General features: G+C 41.4%; 1 protein-coding gene across 6 annotated transcripts in view; it reads right to left on the reverse strand.

The window, feature by feature from the left end:
* Positions 1 to 401: 401 nt before the first annotated feature.
* Positions 402 to 23012, reverse strand: part of LPP (LIM domain containing preferred translocation partner in lipoma) — a 347896-nt gene continuing 325285 nt past the window's right edge. For all 6 annotated transcript variants that reach the window (XM_056565451.1, XM_056565455.1, XM_056565453.1 and 3 more), the window contains 3 exons: positions 11009 to 11187; positions 5193 to 5313; positions 402 to 5098 (listed from right to left, as the gene is read on the reverse strand). In XM_056565451.1, the coding sequence (XP_056421426.1) occupies positions 4970 to 5098; positions 5193 to 5313; positions 11009 to 11187 (429 nt within the window). In that variant the 3' untranslated portion in view covers positions 402 to 4969. The remainder of the gene's footprint in view (positions 5099 to 5192; positions 5314 to 11008; positions 11188 to 23012) is intronic.

Consider the following 23012-nt stretch of genomic DNA (forward strand, 5'->3'; position numbering starts at 1 on the left):
GGGGAACTCTGCCCCTAGACATCTTATCCCCTATCCAAAGGATAGGGATAAGATGTCAGATTGCCGGGGTCCCGCTGCTGGGGACCCCCGGGATCTACCATGCGGCACCCACCTTTAGCGGCTTCCGCAACCGCTGGAGGTCCTCAGGCTGAGTCCCTCTTGACCATGGGTACGGAAGATCGTGATGTCACGACTCCACCCCCGTGTGACGTCACAATCCACCCCTCAATGCAAGTCTATAGGAGGGGGCGTGACATGTCACACGGGGCGGAGTCGTACCTATGGTCGAGATGGACTCAGCCTGAGGACCTCCAGCGGTTCCGGAAGCCGCTAAAGGTGGGTGCCACATGGTAGATCCCAGGAGTCCCCAGCAGCGGGACTCCGGCGATCTGACATCATATCCTCTATCCTTTGGATAGGGGATAAGATGTCTAGGGGCAGAGTACCTTTAAGAGTCCTCGCCAGAAGATTGTTGGTGGCAAGAGACACAACAGCAGTATACTAAATACTATTCAAAGTGTATGGGTAAGATTAAGATACTGGGTGTCCATTATTCTAATAATAAGCTCAGCCTGACGTAATTCTTGCTTTATCATTTAGAAGACTGGAAAGTCTTGGCAGATGCAACCACATAGTCAGATGGCACGTACGGGTCACTACTGGTCAACTGAACATGAGTAGAGGTGGTGTAATGCTGCACTGGTGTCCACTTGCAAAGTGTAATCTCAGCAATATAAGATGTCCCTCCAAGTGACATAATTCAAGACTGTTGACAATAAATACATGTACAAACAGACGTTTTTCTTTCATAGCTCATTACAGGGCACTTTAGCACAAGTTCTGCTGTAGTGAAAATAGCAGCAGACATGAATCTTCCAGACAGAACAACTTCTTTCTTACTGATTTATGGTACAGCCAGCAGTAAACAAGAAAGCCTTGTGTGACACAATAGGACAGTATTCTCACACACATTAGAACGCTTAGTGCTGCTGTTCTAGGTAAACAGTAAGTGTTAGATAAACTGGTTTTCAGTATGACACACACAGTATATAAAGAAAGGTGTCATATTTGTCTAGTCAACAATGGAAAGATACACTCACATACTTAGCAGGGATTAGAGAGCCAAGACCTGCAGCAATGATGCGCTTCAATGTCAACATATGGCAACAGGTATCGTCCTAAAGCTACCACATAGTGGCACTTGGCTCAAACATTTGTGTAAACTTTTTTTTTTCCAGAAGTAATAGGAGCTACAGTACAGGTTGAGCAGCTAGATTGTGAATATATGTTATTCCTGAAACAAATTATCAGTTCATCTGGACTAAACAGTCTAATAGGGAGAGAGAAATGGGGTATTCAAATTTCAGCAGATAAAGTGTATTTATTGTATAATGAAAAGTTATATTATTTTCTAATACACTTTCTGGATCAATTCATCTTTCATTAGGAACCTTCATTCCTTACTTGCAGGGGATATAAATCAGTCCTAGTCACATGCGGGACACACAAGTGCATCCAAGTATTGTAACAAACTAGGTTTCCATCACATGATCAGGACTGGTTTATAGAACCATGGAAGAAAACCACAGGCAGAGATCTGCAACTGTAAGACAAGAATGCCGAAGTACATTGCAAATCTAGATGACTTTCATTATATAAGAAATATCATTTACTTGCTGAAGCCTTAAAGCACAACTGTCATGATATTAGGGCCATATAAAGTAACAACAGTATTTTAAATGTGCTTAGAATATCAATCCAGCATTACCTTTATCTACTTTATTGCAGGTTTTATGATCTCATAAAACACTTATGTATACAGCGAGTAACAGCCGGATAGGTGTGGCAAGGGGTTCGCTATGCCCAGAGCTGCGACGCCTATCGCCTTTTCTGCAGCGATGGGACCGCTGTCGCTTTTACGTGCTGCCAGTGAGTTCACTGAGCTCCCTCTCCCCTGGTTTTTGTGTCCATTAGAGGCAAAGATTGAATACACTCTCTGCCTCCAGCATTACACACCGCAGTGAGCGGACAGGCATCAGCAGCGAGCACTCGCTCAGTGAACTCGCCGGTGTTACCAGCACAACATAGAAGCAATTCTGGGCTATTGCATTGGTACTTGTGTCAATCACACAGCAGTCCCAGTGCTGCAGGAAAGGAGATAGGCATGGCAGCTCTGGGCATAGCGAATCCCTGGCCATGCCTATCCGACTGTTGCTAGCTGTATACAAAAGTATATGCCCCTTCCCATAGACTTGCATTAAGGGGGATAAGATGTCTAGGGGCGGAGTACCCCTTTAACGCTGATTCAGGATGTATTCACACGTACAGCATCCTGCACATATTTGATGCACAGGATTTAAAGCTGCAGATTTCAATGTAAACTAAATGATTAAGCACAGCTTCAAATCCTGTGTTCCTGTGAATACACCCTTAACATCAACAGAATTCGGAGTTCAACAGAATCAAATGGAATTAACCTTTTTACAGGCTTCACTTAAACCTTACGCCTGCTGGATCTTTAATAAATATCTAGATGACCTTCCATATAAGAGAGTACTGTTAAAAGTGCACAAAAGGTTTTCTTTTTTAACAGTCAGCTTATACCTATCATAAGCCATGCACATAAGATAGCGGTCGGCTAAACACTTGTTTTGCCGACAGCTAGCTTTTCCAATATCCTCACACACATGCACTGCTGGCTCAGCCAGGTGTGCATGTGTTCTGAATGGGGAGATGGGGAGAAAGCTGCTGTCCAACTCCACTGGCAGCATAGTTTCAAGAGAACAGAAGGACCAGGCAGCTAAAATCCAACATTACTAATCTTTCTTTCCTCTGATATCTGCTGCTGGGGGAAAGTCAGAAGGCTGCACTAAGTATTACATGGTTGGTTGCTCCTACTGAAATCAGAAGGTTTGGCTAGCATTTATCTGATGAAAGGAAACTGTCAGCTCTAGACCATGCTTAGAGCTCAAGTGTCAAAGAGGCTGTACTGAGCCTCAGAATGCATGCCTTTTCACTCCCCCACCCCTCCCAGCCCTGACTGATGGACATTGAGAACTCAGAGCGGAAACACAAGCCTTGTATATCAATCCTGCAGGGCAGGGAGGAAAGATGTGTACGTACTGCAGCTTCTTTGACACTTGATCTCAGAGCATGATCTAGAGCTGACAGATTCCCTTTACTTATATATTGGTTAATCTAACACGTCAGCCCCTAACTTTTTGTAGGTAACATAATATAGATAACCACACCATAATGCAATTGGTACACTGCTTTAAGAATAACTATGTTTAAAATAAAATACTAAAAATAAAAAAATTTGATTAGCCATGTTCTATATGATAAAAGGTTCAGGCTGTAGCATGAAATGTGACAACATTTTCAGTGTGCATCTATACACACACACAATAGGACAAATATGACATTCATATAGGTGTGAAGGTAATATGGCAATCACAGATTAATACTTCTCTAGTTAATACTTCCAATGTGTACTCTTAGCACACTGAAATGGTTTATATAATGCACTGCTCTGAAGCCCTGATCTAGCCAAAACCTGGGAAGAATGACATCTTAACATGGCACATTCAAATAAATTAGGATCTTTTCTGGATGGGGGAAGCATAAGGACAGTTTCCTCTATTTAACCTACACAAATACGTTAACATTTATGCAAAAAATACCTATTCATGGACCGGTCTATAAAGTGACATTTCTGCACATAGAGGTTATACCTCGGAAAACTAGATTGCAGCTCTCCTCTACAAAAGGCACAATAAGTAAATTGGCAAACCCTTCTTTTTTGTCTATATAAAACCTAAGATACAGAATACAAAATATATATATATATTATAATTTTATTTGAAAACATAATGTATGTGCTCCTCATTTCCATAGCTCATACTTGCATGAGCTTACAGTATATGCTTAAAAATACTAAAGGATAAGGCAAAGTGACTTTAGGCACATGTTTACCTTGTTATTATACTAATATGTCAGACATAAATTGATAAAATTATTTACTATATCTTTTCTAGCTTATGGGCCATTGCCGATTCCAAAGTGGTCCTGTATTAGAAATGAATGCTAAAGGGGAGGATTGTGTAAAGCCCATGGCATTCATGCCATATCTTTTACCTATTGTATGGTAGACACAAGAGACCAATTGCAGGACTGGCCCCAGTAATCGCTCAACATTCAGATTCTTCTATTCTAAATCTACAAGCTGTGCTTTACAGAGTTACAACGTACCTGCCTGGGACAAAGCCTGAGAATTGTGACCTGGAAATAAATGTAAGGCACCTTGTTAGCATTGCTTATCCCTGGATAACAGTCACCACTGATAGTTTGCAGCATATAGTTTTATATTGGGTGACATCATATTTTACCTGGCAAAAGGCTTGTGTGTATGCACTTTTAAAAGCACGTACCACTGATAAAGTACATTTAGAATACCCATTGAGAGAAAATACCATCACCAGCAGAAGCCAAACAGTGTGCTAAATAGAAAAAGCAAAGCTGTAAAAAAAGGTGAAATGATTGATGGAGAAATGTCCTCCTTCCCTAGAACAACCTGGCATAGTTCAAGTAAAAACCACAGCTCAATGGCTTCCATCACTAACAACTAGTAAAAATGATCAAGTCCCTGCGCATCCAAATACCTCCTGGTTTATTTAGGTATATAACTAGGTTACTAGTACATCAACTGCAAAAATGAGGAGTTTACCATACACAAAATACATGACTCCGCATTGCGGCTGACAACATTAAATACTTAGTGTAATGTAATGAATAAAGTGTGAAAGCAGTAACTAGAAATGTTAGACCTCCTTCCAATGTGTCTGTGAAAGGAGAACTTGTACATTGTGTCTAAATGAACCTGGCCATAGAGGCAGCTGTTGACATAGTTGAGAAGAGCATTGAAAAGCATTAAGGACGTTTCTAGCATTCAAGTAGAGGTGCTATTCATTCACAGGTCGGTACTGGACTTGGCAGTAAGAGCCTGGATGCGTGTAGAGTTGCAGGACTTGCAAAGGATGTGTCCATCTAATGGATAGCAGCCTTGATTTTCCCCTTCAGAGAGAAGGCTTCCACAATCCTGTAGTGAACACAACCCATATTAAAGATATTAAATCTGGAGGCAAGGACTGTACACATGGAAAGAATGGTCAGAATCTTCTGGAAGAACATACCTCACAGCGGTAACACTGAACATGGAAGTCACGATCCAGTGCTACAATACGAACAGTTTCCTCCTGGCCAGGAGCAGGCATGATTGGTTCCTTACACACAGAACACCTTGGGGCAAATTTCCTAAAAGGCAGAGGAACAATGAAAAAAAAATGTAAAACTTTGACCCTGTAAAAAGGGATCTCATGTATTTAAAGCATTACTGTCACTTTAAGAAAATGTTGTACAGATGTGTTAAAAGTTTTGATCATTCAGGGTTTCAGAGTAAATTTGAGCTGGAAGAAGTGCACGGATGAGCCCTTCACTCCCTGGCACATTGCTTGACCGGACTTGTAGCAGGAGATGGGCTCCACAGACTTACAATGGAGTCTGTTTAATGCTACAAGTTGGATTGAACATCAAGTTGGGGATTGAAGCGCACAGCTTCATATATGTTGTGATCAGTGGGGGTCCCATATAGCAAATATAACATTTTAAAATACTTATAAACTTCCTGGGCATTAGGGCCTTATAAAAGACTTTAACCACTTAAGGATTTAGAGCGTACCTGTACGCCCTGAGTCTGCTCCCTTTCTATAACGCTAGGCCACGGTGTCATAGCGGGTAAGGCCCGGCCGGGAACTGTGGCTAATAGCGTGCGGCACAGATCACGGTGCAGCGCGCTATTAACCCTTTAGATGGGGCGTTCAAAGTTGATCGCCACATCTAAAGTGAAAGTAAACTACTCCCGGCTAGCTCAGTGGGCTGTTATGATTTTTTAAAGGTAAGGAGGAAAGAACAAAAGTGCAAAAACGGAAAAACCCTGAGTCCTTAAGGTGTTAACCATGGTTTACGCCGAAAGTAAGCAGCTCCATGTTTTTATTGATGTGTATTCTGAATGAAAGGAATTGTTCACTGAGCTGGATAAACCTATGTGAAGAGCCTGGTGCAGCCTCTAAAGGACTGGAGTTCAATGTCCCACAGGCCGTTTCACTTATACAGCAAGCGCAATTTAGCGAACCATTACAAACTATATGTACATTCAATTGGCTCCAGCATAGAAAAATAACACACACAAGATGCATCCCCTGAGATTTTAAAGCTTTAGGACATTTAAATAAAAGAAAGATCAAAGAAAGTCAGTCAGTCTTAGGAAATTCTTATCGTGCTACCCAGGATTTAAACATACCACCCAGGGATTAAATGGATTAGGGGAGAAAAAGTTTTCATTTCCCTGGTCACAAATAAAGATGTATTTCACACTTATTCAAGAAACTCAACACAAGCCTACATAAATGAAGTATAGAAGAAGGGAGCAGCTGGTATTCTATTTGTTAAATGGAAAGGTATCTATAATATCCTAGGAAGAGAGTCTCATAAGAAAGTCTGGAGTCTTAAGAATTTCAATACCTTAAACTAAACTAAAAGTTGATGTAATAATAACTTAAAGGGAATATGTCAGCTGTATTTGCTGGTAAGCGCTGCAGACACTCCTGGATAGCTATTAAAGGAGATATCCAGTGCTGAAATATGTATCCCCTATCCTAAGGATAGGGGATAAGTTTCAGATCGAGGGGGTCCAACCCGCGATCTCCTGTACAGGGCCCCGGCAGCCTGTGGGAAGGGGGCGTGTTTACCACCGCACGAAGTGGAGGCTGACAGCTCCCTCAATACAACTCTATGGCAGAGCCAGAGCACTGCCATAGTGCAGTACTGAGGGTGTGTGTCGGCCGTCACTTCGTGCGTTGGTAGACACCCGCTATCTGGCCAGCGACCCGGGGCCCCATATAGGAGATCGCGGGGGACCCCAGCGGTCGGATCCCCCGCAATCTGAAACTTATCACCTATACATAGGATAGGGGATAAGTCCTTCAGCACTGGATATCTCCTTTAAAGTATAAAAGCAAATTGTACCGATCCTGGAACCGAAGGTGGTAACATAAAATTGCACTCAGCCAAGTGCCAGAGCCTTGCACAGTAGGGGAAAAAAGTATTTGGTCAGCCAACAATTGTGCAAGTTCTCCCACTTTCTCCCAAGATTACAGGCCTGTAATTCTCATCATAGGTAAACCTCAACTATGAGAGACAGAATGAGAAACAAAAATCCATAAAATCACATTGTCTGATTTTTAAAGAATTTATTTGCAAATTATGATGGAAAATAACTGTTTGGTCAATAACAAAAGTTCATCTCAATACTTTGTTATACACCCTTTGTTGGCAATGACAGAGGTCAAACATTTTATGTAAGTCTTCACAATTCTTTCACACACTGTTGCTGGTATTTTGTCCATTCCTTTATGCAGATCTCCTCTAGAGCAGTGATGTTTTGGGGCTGTCGCTGGGCAACACGGACTTTCAACTCCCTCCAAAGGTTTTTATGGGGTTGAGATCTGGAGACTGGCTAGGCCACTCCAGGACCTTGAAATGCTTCTTACGAATCCACTAATTCGTTGCCTGGGCAGTGTGTTTGGGATCATTGTCATGCTGAAAGACTCAGCCACGTTTCATCTTCAATGTCCTTGCTGATGGATGGAGGTTTTCACTCAAAATCTCACGATATGTGGCCCCATTCATTCTTTCCTTTACTCGGATCAGTCATCCTGGTCCCTCTGCTGAAAAAACAGCCCCAAAGCATGATGTTTCCACCCCATGCTTCACAGTAGGTATGGTGTTCTTTGGATGCAACTCAGCATTCTTTCTCTTACAAACACGACATGTTCAGTTTTTACAAAAACTTCTACTTTGGTTTCATCTGACCATATGACATTCTCCCAATCCTCTTCTGGATCATCCAAATGCTCTCTAGAAAACTTCAGATAGGCCTGAACATGTACTGGCTTAAGAAGGGGGGACATGTCTGGTACTGCATGATTTGAGTCCCTGGCGGCGTAGTGTGTTACTGATGGTAGCCTTTGTTACTTTGGTCCCAGCTCTCTGCATTCACTAAGTGCCCCCGTGTGATTCTGGGATATCTGCTGACTGTTCTTGTGATCATTTTGATACTACGGGGTCAGATCTTGCGTGGAGCCCGAGATCGAGGGAGATTATCAGTGGTCTTGTATGTCTTGCATTTTCTAATAATTGCTCTCACAGTTGACTTCTTGCCTATTGCAGAATCAGTCTTCCCAGCCTGGTGCGGGTCTACAATTTTGTTTCTGGTGTCCTTTGTCCTTTGACAGCTCTTTGGTCTTGGCCATAGTGGAGTTTGGAGTGTGACTGAGTATGCGAACAGGTGTCTTTTATACTGATAAGTTCATATAGGTGCCATTAATACAGGTAACGAGTGGAGGATATTCTCCCCCCCCCCCCCACTCTGTCGCTCATGGTTGAGGTATACCTATGATGAAAGTTACAGGCCTCTCATCTTCTTAAGTGGGAGAACATGCACAATTGGTGGCTGACTAAATACTTTTTTCCCCACTACTTCATTTGACTTCACCTCCCAGCCTCTTCATGATTTATGTACAGGGCTCAAGGAAGAGAGAATATCAGAACAGATCAGATAAATCTCTGTAGCAGCTGGCACTGGAGGTGCATATGAATCTGCTCTAAAATGTCCTCTCAATTTGGGTGGCAAAGCTATGTGGTATTCTGTCTTTCTCATGCACAGGATGTCTTATGTATCAATGATCAATGATTTTATAAGCAAGGCTAAGAAAAGTCTATTTCTTGGTTGGTCTGAATGGAAACTGAGTAACTGCAATATAGAACACAATATAGATGTTTACTCTTCAAATGGGGGAGCATCTTGATGCAGGTTCCTGTTCACACATCCCTCTATAAGTGGTCTAGGGTCTCATCCTGAGGTGTGTGTACTCCATAAGGAACACATGTTGCCTCATGTGAGTACTCACAATGTCCCAATGTGGATCAAAATGTATGCGACAAACATTGGAGTACAAGTCTCGACAAAAACCCAACAATAGAAAGGGTTAAAACACTGCCATATTTTACATACACTTCATTAGGGAAGTTGAGTAAACAGTATCTGCTGTGTCTGCTTTATTTCTAATCTAGATATAAATTACTACATTGAGAGACTAGATATATACAGTAAGCATTGCACTCTTGTTTTATTATGTTTTCAAAATGTATTGAGCCATTTGATATATAACCACTCATGTAGAGCCTCACATTAAAGAGAACCTGTTGCATTGAAAATTTAGTTTCATTAGCAAGCATCATGTTAAATAACAGGAGATACTGAGCAGACTTATAGTATTGAGGGAAAAGTTGCACCATGGCATGTCATTTAATCATGTAAATCTCTGTCCATTCTGGGCTAAGTAGTTATGCGAGTGGTCCTACTCAGTGACTACAGCCATCTTTATAACAGTACATATATAAAGAGCTGTTAGCCATTGTGTAGGACCGTCTACATGACTACTTAGCCCAGAATGAGCAGATATTTACATGACTTAATGACAAATTATCCTGGAAATTTTTCCACAAAACTATACATAATATATGTAATAAAAATATTCCTAAGCCCCATAGAGGTTAAATAGAGCACTGACTCCGTACACATGGTACTGTATATTCTTTCAGGGGATAATTTTCTTCTGCTTTTGGGATAGGTGGCGGTCCCAGCAGTCAGACCCCACAATCCGCTTGTTATCCCCTATTCTGTGGTTAGGGAATAACTTTTGTAGTTGGGAGTACCTCTTAACTAGGAAAATAATTCTTTGCCCCTCCCCCCCATGTTCTCTGTTTTTGGCCACAACCATTTAGTCCCTCTATTTTCATGCAATATCTTACTTTTGGGTTAAAATAGAACTGCATGTATTTCCTGATGACAAGAAAAAGATGTGTCAACACGGAGTAATATTTTGAAATTTGTCAAGCTTACAGTCTGACAAGCTGCAGCAGTTATGCTTCCAACGTGATGTGCGAGGAACATGTACTTGTTCGGCACAAAAAGCAACCTCACAGACGTTCTATAGAGAAGCCATACTGTGCTGGCCTGCTCATTAGGATTCATCCTTGTCATTTCGCCACAATTATGAGGGATATGTCTGGTTTGTGTAAAAAAGCTTTGTTCCTCTCTGTGATGTCAGTTTGGGGAGATAGTTTGGAGCAGCAGTCTGAAGCCATTTCTGTCAGAGTCCTCTAATTACAGTTTCTCTTGAATTTGAAGACGAAGTTATGAGATATAAACTTACAGATGTCAGTTTGGATTTCCCGCAGCTATTGGGGGGGGGGGGGGGGGGGGGTAATGTGCACTAACAGCCACAAGAATCTTCGGCCACACTAATTATGCCTATTCCTTTATAATTGTCTATACGTTGTAACACGCTGATCATCTACAATTATATTAGAAATAATCATTCTTATACAAGTAACCACATAAGTGAATGTCATGTATTACCTTAATAACTGCCCAAAAAACTTTCTAGTCTTGACCAGCTACTAGACTTTTTTAGGGAACACCTAAAAACTTTAGTGAAACTTTATTTTGCTATAAAGTGTAGTTGCAGCCTTCCTGCCTTGAAAAGCTATTAGGAATATACCAGGCCTTTGCATTGTGATGACAACCCCTTTCATGTGCTTCTACTGCTAGAAACTCCAACTATAAATTTAGGGGGGTAGGAATCTAGAAGTTTGGGTGGATTCTTCCTTTTAAGATTTTGATATCTGGTTTCTACTGATGATGCTAGAACTTTTAGCATCCTAAAGACAGTAACATATGGCAATGTGCAGTTAAAATTCTAATCTAATTTTAACAAACATCCTCTAAACAGAAATTAGCAATAAATAATCAGTTTTATTTTACAATGTTTTTCTATTTAGAATACAAAGCCATTTTGAAACCTAATAAAAAAAAAAAAAAACCTACTTGTGGAAATCCTCGATGCAGTGAATGTGGCCGGATGCATCCACGGTGAAAGGAATGCCATCCAGACTACGAAAGCACACTACACAGATGAAGCATTGGGGGTGATAGGCTTTCCCGGTGGCTCTCAGGATCCTTTCCATGATTGGCTTGGAACAGACGCTGCACTGCTCCAGCGTGCGCTGCAAAAGAAAGATAACACAATGCTTATTAACACTGAAATATGTTCCATGTCTCTAAAAGGAACAATGCAGCATCAATATTTGGCTGTAATAATTTTTTTTTTAACCAGCTATCAGTATTCTTATTTACTGCAATGCAAAGATCAGCATGATAGTCCATCCTGCTGACATACAGTTCTCCAAGTCGCAAGTGGCTTCTAAACACTGGAGGGTACGAATAAGACACTGCCACGTCCATTGGTAAACATATTGGTTAACTATAGATGTTCATTACAAATGGCTTTGAAATACATGACCTCTTTACTTGAGCTGTTCATAAATGTTTACTCAGTGATAGGTGACAAACCCAACAATTTGCTGTCTTTCAGCAACTATCCTGAACCATGCCAGCAATTTGTTTTAACACACGGTTAGCAGGGAGTGGGGTGGGGTCTGGCTTATCCATTTATCCCATAGATGGCAATTTTCTCTTTTTAACTTCCCAAACTAACATTTTATTTGCAAGTATAAAGCAGCAGAAGTCCATGGCAGATCCCCACATTGGGCATAGGCACTATTGACCAACAGCATGAAAACATTAGTTGCCATACTTCGCACTTCTTCCATGAAACCAACTCCTCATTCCGTCATCTATAATTTACCGCAGCAGATAATTTCAAATGAAAACTTTAGTTGTTTTGGGATTCAAGGGATGTAATTAGCCTGAACTTGGACGGAAACCAACCTAAACATTTCAGAAAGTCCCGTTCGCTACAAAAATAGCCATCGTATTTAAATAGAATTTTTTCCTTTAATAAATACCTTCCACAGTGATGACTTTTTGGAATCCTAGTTTCCTAACCAAAAGTTATTTTTTCAAGTTGAAAACTAGGACATCATGGGCCACACACACAAACAATATTATATATGTGTGTGTGTATGTGTATATATATATATATATATATATATATATATATATGTATACACACACGTCTGTGTAAATGATGTGGTTTCTTAAAATGGGACTAATATTTTTGGTATTTTTGATGTACCGTATTTATCGGCGTATAACACGCACTTTTAAAACTTAAATTTAAGGCAAAAAGCCTGCCTGCGTGTTATACGCCGATAAATCTTCTGGTCACTGATCTAAAGCGGCCGCTTGTTAAGTATTAGCAGCAAGGCCACGGACACTTTAAATCAGTGACCAGCGGCATCTCCTCCCCGCTCTGGAAAACTGTCACTTGTTTTCTCCCGCACTACTGGTACTGGTGGATAGTGCGGGAGACGCTGATTAAAATGAGCCCTACACCTTGTCCGGATCTGCCCTACCTTTTAATCAGCGTCTCCCGCACTATCCACCAGTACCTGTGGATAGTGCGGGAGAAAACAAGTGACAGTTTTACTTTTAATTTTCCCTACCTCCCCCCTCCCTCATCATTCCCCCTTTTCCCCCGCTTTTCATAGTTTTGTTTATTTTCCTTACCTGGCTGCGCTTCGGCAGGTCAGGTCAGGCAGGGGGTCTTGCGGGCTGCGGTCAGTGAAGCAGATGAGTGACATCCTCTGCCGGCTTCTCTGTGCGGCATCAGTGACGTCACTTTTCATTTCCTGTAGTCGCCGCCAAAAAGTGACATCCCTGATGCCGCGCAGAGGAGGTCACTCATCTGCTTCACTGACCGCAGCCCGCAAGACAGCCGAAGCAAAGCCAGGTAAGGAAAGGGGAAGAGTGGTTTTCAACCTGCGGACCTCCAGATGTTGCAAAACTACAACTCCCAGCATGCCCGGACAGCAGTTGGCAACATCTGGAGGTCCGCAGGTTGAAGACCACTGCCTGGGGGGATGATGAGGCAGGGGGAAATGATGAGGGGGGGGGATGATGGGGACATGATCAGACAGGGTGGGGGGATAATGAGGGGGGAATGATGGGGGGACATGATGAGACAGGGTGGGGGGATGAGACAGGGTGGGGGGATGATGAGGGGGGGATGATGGGGGGCATGATGAGACAGGGTGGGGGGATGATGAGGGGGTAATGATGGGGGACTTGATGAGACAGGGTGGGGGGATGATGAGACAGGGGGAAATGATGAGGGCGGGAATGATGAGGGGACATGATGAGACGGTGGGGGGATGATGAGGGGGGAATGATGGGGGGCATGATGAGACCGGGTGAGGGGATGATGAGGGGGTAATGATGGGGGGAATGATGAGACATGGTGGGGGGATGATGAGACAGGGGGAAATGATGAGGGGGGGAATGATGGGGGGACATGATGAGACAGGGTGGGGGATGATGAGACAGGGGGAAATGATGGTGGAGGGAGGCACTAAAGGCTTAACGTCTATATGGCTAGTGGTGGTCTATGACAGGGGGCAATGATGAGACTGTGGGGGGATGATGAGACATGGGGGGTGGCGATGAGAGGGGTAAATGTGGCACAGGGATTGATAAAAGGGAAGGAATGATGTGGCACTGGAGGGGACAGGGCCAAGCTGAGGTGCTGAGGAAAACAAAGTGGGGGGGATGATGTGGCATTTAGTCCAAGTTATTTATTGTAAAAATGTAAAATTTATTTAACATTTTATTTTTTTTACTTAAATTTCCCTGTTAAAATGGGGGGGGGGGGGGGGTGTTATACGCCAGTGCGTGTTATATCCCAATAAATACGGTATATTGATTGAAAAAAAAAAAAAAGCTGATCTTTTATTGGTTCCCCAACATGCAACGTTTTGGCTGCAATTGCATATTGAACTTTGTGTAAAAAGAGCTTTACACAGACCGCTATAATTTTTATAAATTGAAAAACCAAGGAATAAGGGTCTATAGCTCTGATCTTTTTATGAACATATTAGCATTTCCTGTGAACTGTAATATGATGGGAATTACTAATTACAAAAACCTGCAGTAACTCCTTCGATTTCCAAAAATTGAGCAAACTCCTATTTTACAAAAAGGACATAGATTGAAATTCTTCTTTTCTGCATCGTCATCACTCAGCAGGTTAACCTGCAGTCCTATACAAAACAAAGGAACTGAATAACAGAGTGAGCTTAACTACGGTACATCTTTTAATATACAGGATATTATTTGGATCCTTCATGATGAGCAAATCCTAAGAAATGCCCATCCTAATAGGCAGAACGAGGTTTACATAAGGTTATAAAAAAAAAAAAAAAAAAAAAAAAAAAAAAACATACTGCGCTATTCTGTTAGCAGTACCTATGTCAGACATGAAATTGAACTCCTAGACCTTTTCCTCTATCATGGGAAGATGCCAAGCAGAATGTGAGCTGCCTCCCAGCTGTGAGGATCACATATGTAGTCAGACATCAGACTGACAGATCACCCCAGTGGCACTCCTTTTGTGCAATGAGGACACCTCTGTCTTGCGCTGAAGTACACAACACCCTTTAGTTCCATTTCAGCCCAGAACGTATTTAAAACAAAGTTTAAAATCTAGACATAAAAAAACAACAGTGGCCTAAAGACAACCTCCACATACCAAATCTACACTGACACTTTCAATGCAGATTTCCTATTGGCAATGACATCTTTCCCTTCTTCATGACAGATGCTACAAGTGCACAAAAATGAAATGGATTGACAATCTATACATAGCTAAATAAGCATCAAGAAGTTACTAGAGTGTCTAATGGTTCCTATGTCAAACGATGTTTTAGACTGTTAACCCCTTAATGACCCAGCTAGTTTTGGCCTGTATGACCCAGTCTGTTTTTTCAAATCTGACATGTGTCCCTAAGTGGTAATAACATTGGACTGCTTTTACCTGGCAAAGTGATTCTGAGATTGTTTTTTTGAGACATATTGTACTAAATTTTTTTGATACATGAAGCGATTTTTGGGTAAAACTCAAAAATATTGTGAAAAATTGGAAAAAAATTGCATTTTTCTATATTTGAAATTCTCTACTTGTAAGAGAAATAGTCATGCCAAATACATTTTGTTATTAACCCTTTGTCAGTTTTTGAATTTTTTTCCCCTCCTTACCTTTTAAAAATCATAACCCTTTAAATTTTCCACCTAAAATTCCATATGATGGCTTATTTTTTTGTGCCACCAATTCTAATTTGTAATGACATCAGTTTTTTTTACTCAAAAATCTACAGCGAAACAAAAAAATCATTGTGTGACAAAATTGAAATAAAAATACATTTTTGGTAAAAATTACACTCTCTTTATTCTGTAGGTCCATACAATTAAAATGCTACCCTACTTATATATAGGTTTGATTTTGTTGTACTTTATGCACGAAAATGAATACGTTTAAAAATGTCCTCTTCTGACCGCTATAAACTTTTATTTTTCCGCATATGGTGATTTATAAGGGCTCATTTTTTGCGCTGTGATCTGAAGTTTTTATCGGTACCATATTTGTTTTGATCAGACTTTTTGATCGCTTTAAATTAACCTCTTAAGGACGCAGGGTGTACCTGTACGCCCTGCTCCCGGTATTTAAAACAGGTCACGCCGTGAGCCCGCATCATACCGGGTCAGCCCCTTATGATAGCCGGGACCCTGGGCTAATAGCGTGCGTCACCGAGATAGAGAGAGAGAGAGAGACACATTTATTTATTTTATTTTTATTTATTTTATTTTTTTACTTCTGTAGAACAGCTCCCCCCATTGTCTGCCCTGCCAAGCACAAAAGATGCAGTAGCAGGACAACTAAACAGCTCATTTACTTACTTAAAAATATTACTCCACTGTGCTTCACCCGGAAGTGAAGCATGCAGGAGGGCACAGATGCGGGATCTCGGGACGGGTAAGGGACATCGGGGAAGGGGGACAGGAGACTGGGGACACTTAGCAGAGCAGTGTGTGTGTCCCGATCCCCGTGATCAGGACACACACCGCTCTGCTCAGTATTTTTATATGCGAAAAGCTGCCATCAGCTAGTCAGATTTGACTAGCTGATAGTAGCGATCGCGGTGAGGGGGGTCAACGAAACCCCCCTAGGTCTCGAGGCAAGATGGCTGGCTCTTCGTGATAGCCACCATCTTACCTGGCATGGCGGGATGCCGCGAGTAGCGGCCAGTATCTGCATGACGTACATGTACGTCATAGGTCGGGAAAACCATCCCGGTCATGACAAACATGTATGTCATGGATCGGGAAGGGGTTAAAATTGCATCTAAATACAATCTATATAAATAAAAATTCTATAGTAATAGTTGAATACCTGAGACCATCCGTTAATAGGATTATTTACAATATAATTTCATAGTACTGGGTGACACTTTCAAGATGGACCCTGCAAAACTGATTTAAAGTTGTTCTGTCTAAAAGCATCACACCCTTTCTTGTGATTTAAGTGTAATATTAGAGAAGATCTATTACAACGACATGCATTTAAAAAAAAAAAAAAAGTATCTACTGTATAAAGTAAAGATCGTCTACAGAAAAGCTAGTAAATGGTGATCCTCCCCCCCCTTATGGCCTGTACTCACTTGAAATAGTAACTTTTCCCACACCTTTTTGCTTAAAGGGGTACTCCGGTGCTTAGACATCTTATCCCCTATCCAAAGGATAGGGGATAAATAAGATGCCTGATCGCGGGAGTCCCACCGATGGGGACCCCCGTGATCTTGCACGCGGCACCCCGTTTGTAATCAGTCCCCGGAGCGTGTTCGCTCCGGGTCTGATTAGCGGCGACCACAGGGCCGACGGCGTGTGACGTCACGCTCTGCCCCTCAATGCAAGCCTATGGGAGGGGGGGTGATAGCGGTCACGCCCCCTCCCGTAGGCTTACATTGAGGGGCGGAGCATGACGTCACACGGGGGCGGAGGCGTGACGTCACACGCCGCCCGCCCTGTGGTCGCCGGTAATCAGTACCGGAGAGAACACGCTCTGGGGACTGATTACAAACGGAGTGCCGCGTGCAAGATCACGGGGGTCCCCAGTGGCTGGACTCCCGCGATCAGGCATCTTATCCCCTATCCTTTGGATAGGGGATAAGATGTCTAAGCATCGGAGTACCCCTTTAAAGTGAATCAGTCACAAAGACGGACCATACTACAAGAGTGATTTTTCTTTACTAAACAGAGCAGGCTTGCCTGTGGAAGTTCACTTTAGATTTTGGGGGACACTTTTTTGGTGCAGCAGCTATAAAATTAAAGACGACTCTCACTTTGATGTAACTGTGCTTAAGTAATCCAACAACACCAAAACGTGTCACAAACGGAATGAACTACTGAATGCTAGGCAATTCTTGGGTGTAAACAAATAGAATTATTATGATGTTCAAATCTTGAAAGGATTGTGAATAAACTATGACACTTTTACCTGTTTGTTTATATCGTTCTGATGTGCAGAAAGAATTGAATCCGTATCGCATGGTTGAAGTGCTGTTAACAATTCTTGCAATGATTTACCCTTGTGAATATAAAAGCACAGCACTTACATGGATATCAGGTGCTGGAACGCTAGATGATGATGAAAGGTTTTACAGTAGACTGTATAGTACATTATGTTCATGTACTTAATATGCACATATCACAGCATGCTAGGATTTCAGACCACACTTTTTTTTTATGGTACATGTAAAGCGGCTGGTGTCAGTTATCTCGCCAATTAATAACACCTTCTAAAAAACATCAGCATGTTCACATTGGCATGCAATGAAATATTGAGATTAACACTCTCTTGTAAGGTTACACTGTGAAGTGGAGGGAGGAATGGCGTTCTGCTCAGAATAGAACTTTTGCAACAGAGAACTAGACAAGCTTCTGACCAGAAATCATCTCAGCATGGCACAAAGTGAAGTGACAGACACTTGGTAAACATTAACTGTTCCATTTGCCATCTTATGTTTAAAAATGGGTGCCACAAGTGACCCCAAAGCATTCTTTCCTCATTACAGAGTTAGGACAAATACTGTGCTTTCAGTGTACAATTAAATTTTAAAAGACTATATTTAGTTCAAACAGATTCCTAATGGACATTAAAACTGAATGCAACCTTATATATATATATATATATATATATATATATATATATATGTATACCCTTCACAAGTTGAGGCTGTCCATTTTCTACTGCCCTATTTGCCCTAGTGATAGAACCATTAGCAATAGCATACTAATGTCATCTAAAAGCCCCTAACTCTACTACGCAACCTCACCATTTCATTAAATCTCCTCCCTCTTCCATATATGGAATGAATTTTCCTTGCTTAAACAAGTTTCCTTGCTTAATCAAAGACAGAGCTTTGGGAGTTCACTCTTCTCACTCGGATCGGTGGACAGAGCTAAGGGAGTTCTCTCTTCTCACTTGGGTCGGTGGACAGAGCTATGAAAGTTCTCTCCTCACTTGGATCGGTGGACAGAGCTAAGGGAGTTCTCTCTTCTCACTTGGATCGGTGGACAGAGCTATGAAAGTTCTCTTCTCACTTGGGTTGGTGGACAGAGCTATGAAAGTTCTCTCTTCTCACTTGGGTCGGTGGACAGAGATATGAAAGTTCTCTTCTCACTTGGGTCGGTGGACAGAGCTATGAAAGTTCTCTTCTCACTTGGGTCGGTGGACAGAGCTATGAAAGTTCTCTCCTCATTTGGGTTGGTGGACAGAGCTATGAAAGTTCTCTTCTCACTTGGGTCGGTGGACAGAGCTATAGGACTTTCTCATTGGAAATAGCTGATCTAATATATGAAGATGTGTTTCCTTAATATTTTTTATTAGATGTGTGGTGAGCTTTATGTGCCAGATGTTTTCAAAATGATTTATCATACACCACTTTTGCTCTAAAATAAGTTATTATAAAAAGGGATCAGGTGAGCAGAGGACAAAGTAGCTGTTCTTTTTATATTTAATAATGCAGTGAATCTGTTTTGCTCCACTTTTTAGCACAAAAGTCACCACATATTAGGGGCAGCAATTTTCACTTACCCCCTCCCCCACGGTGTTTAAAAAAAAAAAAAAAAAGTGTGTTTCCTAAGAATTTTTCACTTATTTAGAACTTTACCTATTCTTGTTCCTAAATCATACAGCATGACCCTACAAAGGGCCATCTTAAAATAATTATGGAGACATTGTTGACTATTGACAACCGTTATGTAGATTTGTAAGTTATCAGGAGGTTTCCCTTCCCCCAAAATATGTAACAAAAATAAATACAAATTAATCCTGCCACCTCCATTAATCAATTGATTGTAGGGGATGTTGTACCCCTGCCTCTTCATTTCTTACCAGGTACAGCTTCATACATTTGGTAGTGGCAATGACTAGTAATGCAGCTCAGTACCAATGACCAAACACAGGCATACAGTGCTACAGAACGTTTACTCAGCTGAGCAGTGTTGATGTTGGCAGTCAGACCCCAAAGGACACATCTTCAATATTAAAGGGGTTATCCACCATGAGGTGATTTTAGTACATACCTGGCAGACAGTAATGGACATGCTTAGGAAGGATCTGTGCTTGTCTTGGGGCTAAATGGCTATGTTGTGAGATTACCATAACACTGTAGCTAGCTTTTTGTGAACTGGTATTTCCTGTTTGACTTTTCTTTTTTTGACTACAAATCCCACAATTCCATTTTCCTCCCTCCCACACATCAGCCCCTCCCCCCCCCCATTGAAACATAAATGAGCTGCATCCATCCAAAGACCTGTGGTTTCCAATCAGGGTTCCTGCAGCTATTGCATTAGTTGCAGATTGATCTCTCCCCACCAAGCGATCCCTCCACCCATTGAAGCAGACAGGCTCCCTGTCATCAGCTGACTAGTGAGTCAGGTCTCGGCCGCACTGCAAGCTGGGAAAAATCCGAGACAACAATCATTTTATATGCTGTTAAAAATAAATATTGGGGTGAAAATCAAAGAGGAATTGTGAGAAAACAGTCACACACAGGTACAGACACTATAATATTAACTACACTAACTTTACAGCCCCCATAGCACAGTCAAATAAAAATAAATTCCTGGAATACCCCTTTAAAGTTCTGGAAAGTGTAGCCAAACATTCTTGCCCCTTCTCTCTTTATAAAAGCTATAGTGACCCCTCTACCAACGTACATAAAACACTGTAGTTGTTAGTCAGTGTATTCCTAGGAACCAAATGAGTCCTCTTCATGTTGGCCTGGCACTATGCTGACAGGGTGAAAATAAGCTTCTTACTGTGTGCCATATACAAACCCACATTGGTTTATATTAGTATTCATTATTGACCCTTAACATAGTCAGTAGTGCAACACGCTTGACATTTTCTATTTATCATATAATAATGATCTGTAATGAAACTTTTTTGTATACAAAATTGCTACAAAAAAAGCTAAATGTGACATATAGAAAGGTGACATCCAGTAATACATCTGATTAGAGAATCATGAGGAAATCAGCTTACAGAGTGTGGCGTTGCCTTGACGATGTAGGTGCTCACATGAAGTATCCAAGCAATTCAGAAAAATAACTGATGCAGCGGCTGACACTTGTGTTAGCAAAATGTATTTGCGTTTAAGGTGTCAACTCTATGCACACTGCTTTATTCCACAGTTTTGTTAATTATTGTGGTTTATTGTGCAAGACATTTTTACTATTAGAACATAACACCTTAGCCAAGTATAAGCCATGTGTCAGATTAGATCATAAAGGGGTAGTCCTATGTGGGTGTCCCTGGCAGGCAATGCATCTGAATGAGCACCACGTAATACCGCAGTTCCTGCAGCACCACCTGTGTGCAGCCTCTAGGCTAAAGGCCAGGGATTTCTAGAAGCTGGGCCCCATGATGATCAGCTAAATACCAGGAGGCCCTTATCTGGGATTACAGCAACAATATCTTTGTCAAACAACATAGTACAAGATAGAGTAACATTTGTAAAGTCAACCACCAGAGAGAAGATTGTGTACCCTGTGCTTTAGCTTTACAATACTAAGGAATAACATACTGGCTTGGGATGGGAGGAGACTGTGGTGAATTCTGCACAGATCTGAATGTTCTTGTAATTTTCGTACTACCAGCTTTCCAGTAAAAATATACATTTACAGCTGTTGTGACATGAGAGCTTAAAATAGAATGTGAACATGAATACTTTATTCTAATTCTCCTCCATAATCATATTACACGACATCTGTGAAAAGGACTGAAGGTAGCGATGGAGTTTTCAGATTTATAGCTATTTAGAGAAGTGCAATCAATTCTCTGTGTTCAGGGTTAGCACTCCTCGGTTAAAAGCTTTAAATAAAACATAGCATGAGACATAGCAGACAGGAGCAGGATCCTGCTAATGATTCTGAAGAAGAAGCCTTACTAGAATGACCGAAACCTTCATATGCTGCTGGGAGAAGGCAACTACTGCACCTATCAAGACTACCTTTAAGGTGAAAATAGTAAAAAATCCAAAACCTTATATTATTTGGTTACTGGTAACTTCAACTGTGCGTAAGCAAAACTTGAGTAATACAAAATCCTTCTGGAAAAATGTCTTGTGGAAAGATGAGACCAAGATAGAGCTTTTTGGTAAAGCACATCATTCTACTGTTTACCGAAAACTGAATGAGACCTACAAAGAAAATAATGCAGTGCCTACAGTGTAATATGGTGGAGGTTCAATGATGTTTTGGGGTTGTTTTGCTGCCTCTGGTACTGGGTGCCTTGAATGTGTGCAAGGCATCATAAAATCTGAGGATTACCAATGGATTTTGGGTTGCACTGTACAGCCCAGTGACAGAAAGCTGGGTTTGCATCCGAGATCTTGGGTCTTCCAGCAGGACAATGACCCCAAACATATGTCAAAAAGCACCCAGAAATGGATGGCGAGTTCGGAAGTGGCCAGAGTTCGGAAGTGGCCAGCAATGAGTCCAGATCTAAATCTCATCTCTGTGGAGAGATCTTAAAATTGCTGTTGGGAAAAGGCGCCCAATAAGAGAGACCTGGAGCAGTTTGCAAAGGAAGAGTGGTCCAACATTCCGGCTGAGAGGTGTAATAAGCTTATTGATGGTTATAGGAAGCAACTGTTTTCAGTTATTTGTTTCAAAAGGTGTGCAACCAAATATTAAGTTAAGGGTGCCAATCATTTTGTCCAGCCCATTTTTGGAGTTTGGGGTGACAATATGTCCAATTTGCTTTTTTTCCTCCCTTTTTCGGTTTAATTACAATACACACACAGGGAATAAACGTGTATAGCAAAACGTGTTACTGCAATCCTTTTCTGTGAAAAATACTTCATTTTCTTGAAAAATTTCAGGGGTGCCAACATTTACGGCAATGACTGTATATACACTCAGTTCATGCATTTTGAATGAAGAGAGAGAGGAGGGTAAGCAGCTGGCAGAGTATAATAAGAAGCTTCAATTGACCATGCTTAATTCTACTTTGACTGTCTGTTGGGGGTGCTGAAAGGACTCCACACAAGGTGGTGAGCCTACTGTATCTAAAACAGTGGGATGGGCTGACACATATCTAATGCTTAAGAAAGAGGGGGGCTTTAACCAATTTAGATGGTGATCCACATTGGGGAAATTGACTGATGTAACTGGAGACAATCCTTGTACAGTGCTGTTGAATATCTTGGTACTAAGCAACACAAATAAATAATGAGGAAATGGCAGCAATGAAAGCCAAAGTTTTGTATATAAACACTTTTAGGAACACCTTCCTACAACTGCAGTTTTTATGTGGCATAACAGCTGCAAAAATTTCACGTCTGAAGTGCATGCTGTATATACAGCACAGCTTTCTCTTCTACTACTACTACATGTGAACAAATCGGGAGAGATTTACTTTTGCAAATTTACTAGAATTCTTGGATGCTTTGATCAAACAATAAAAAAAAAAAAAAAAAACAAACAAACACCTTCATAATGAAGAGGGTATGGTTGTGTTGGGAACCAG

The sequence above is a fragment of the Hyla sarda genome, chromosome 3 (genome assembly GCF_029499605.1).
Source record: "Hyla sarda isolate aHylSar1 chromosome 3, aHylSar1.hap1, whole genome shotgun sequence".
NCBI classification, from domain to species: domain Eukaryota; kingdom Metazoa; phylum Chordata; class Amphibia; order Anura; family Hylidae; genus Hyla; species Hyla sarda.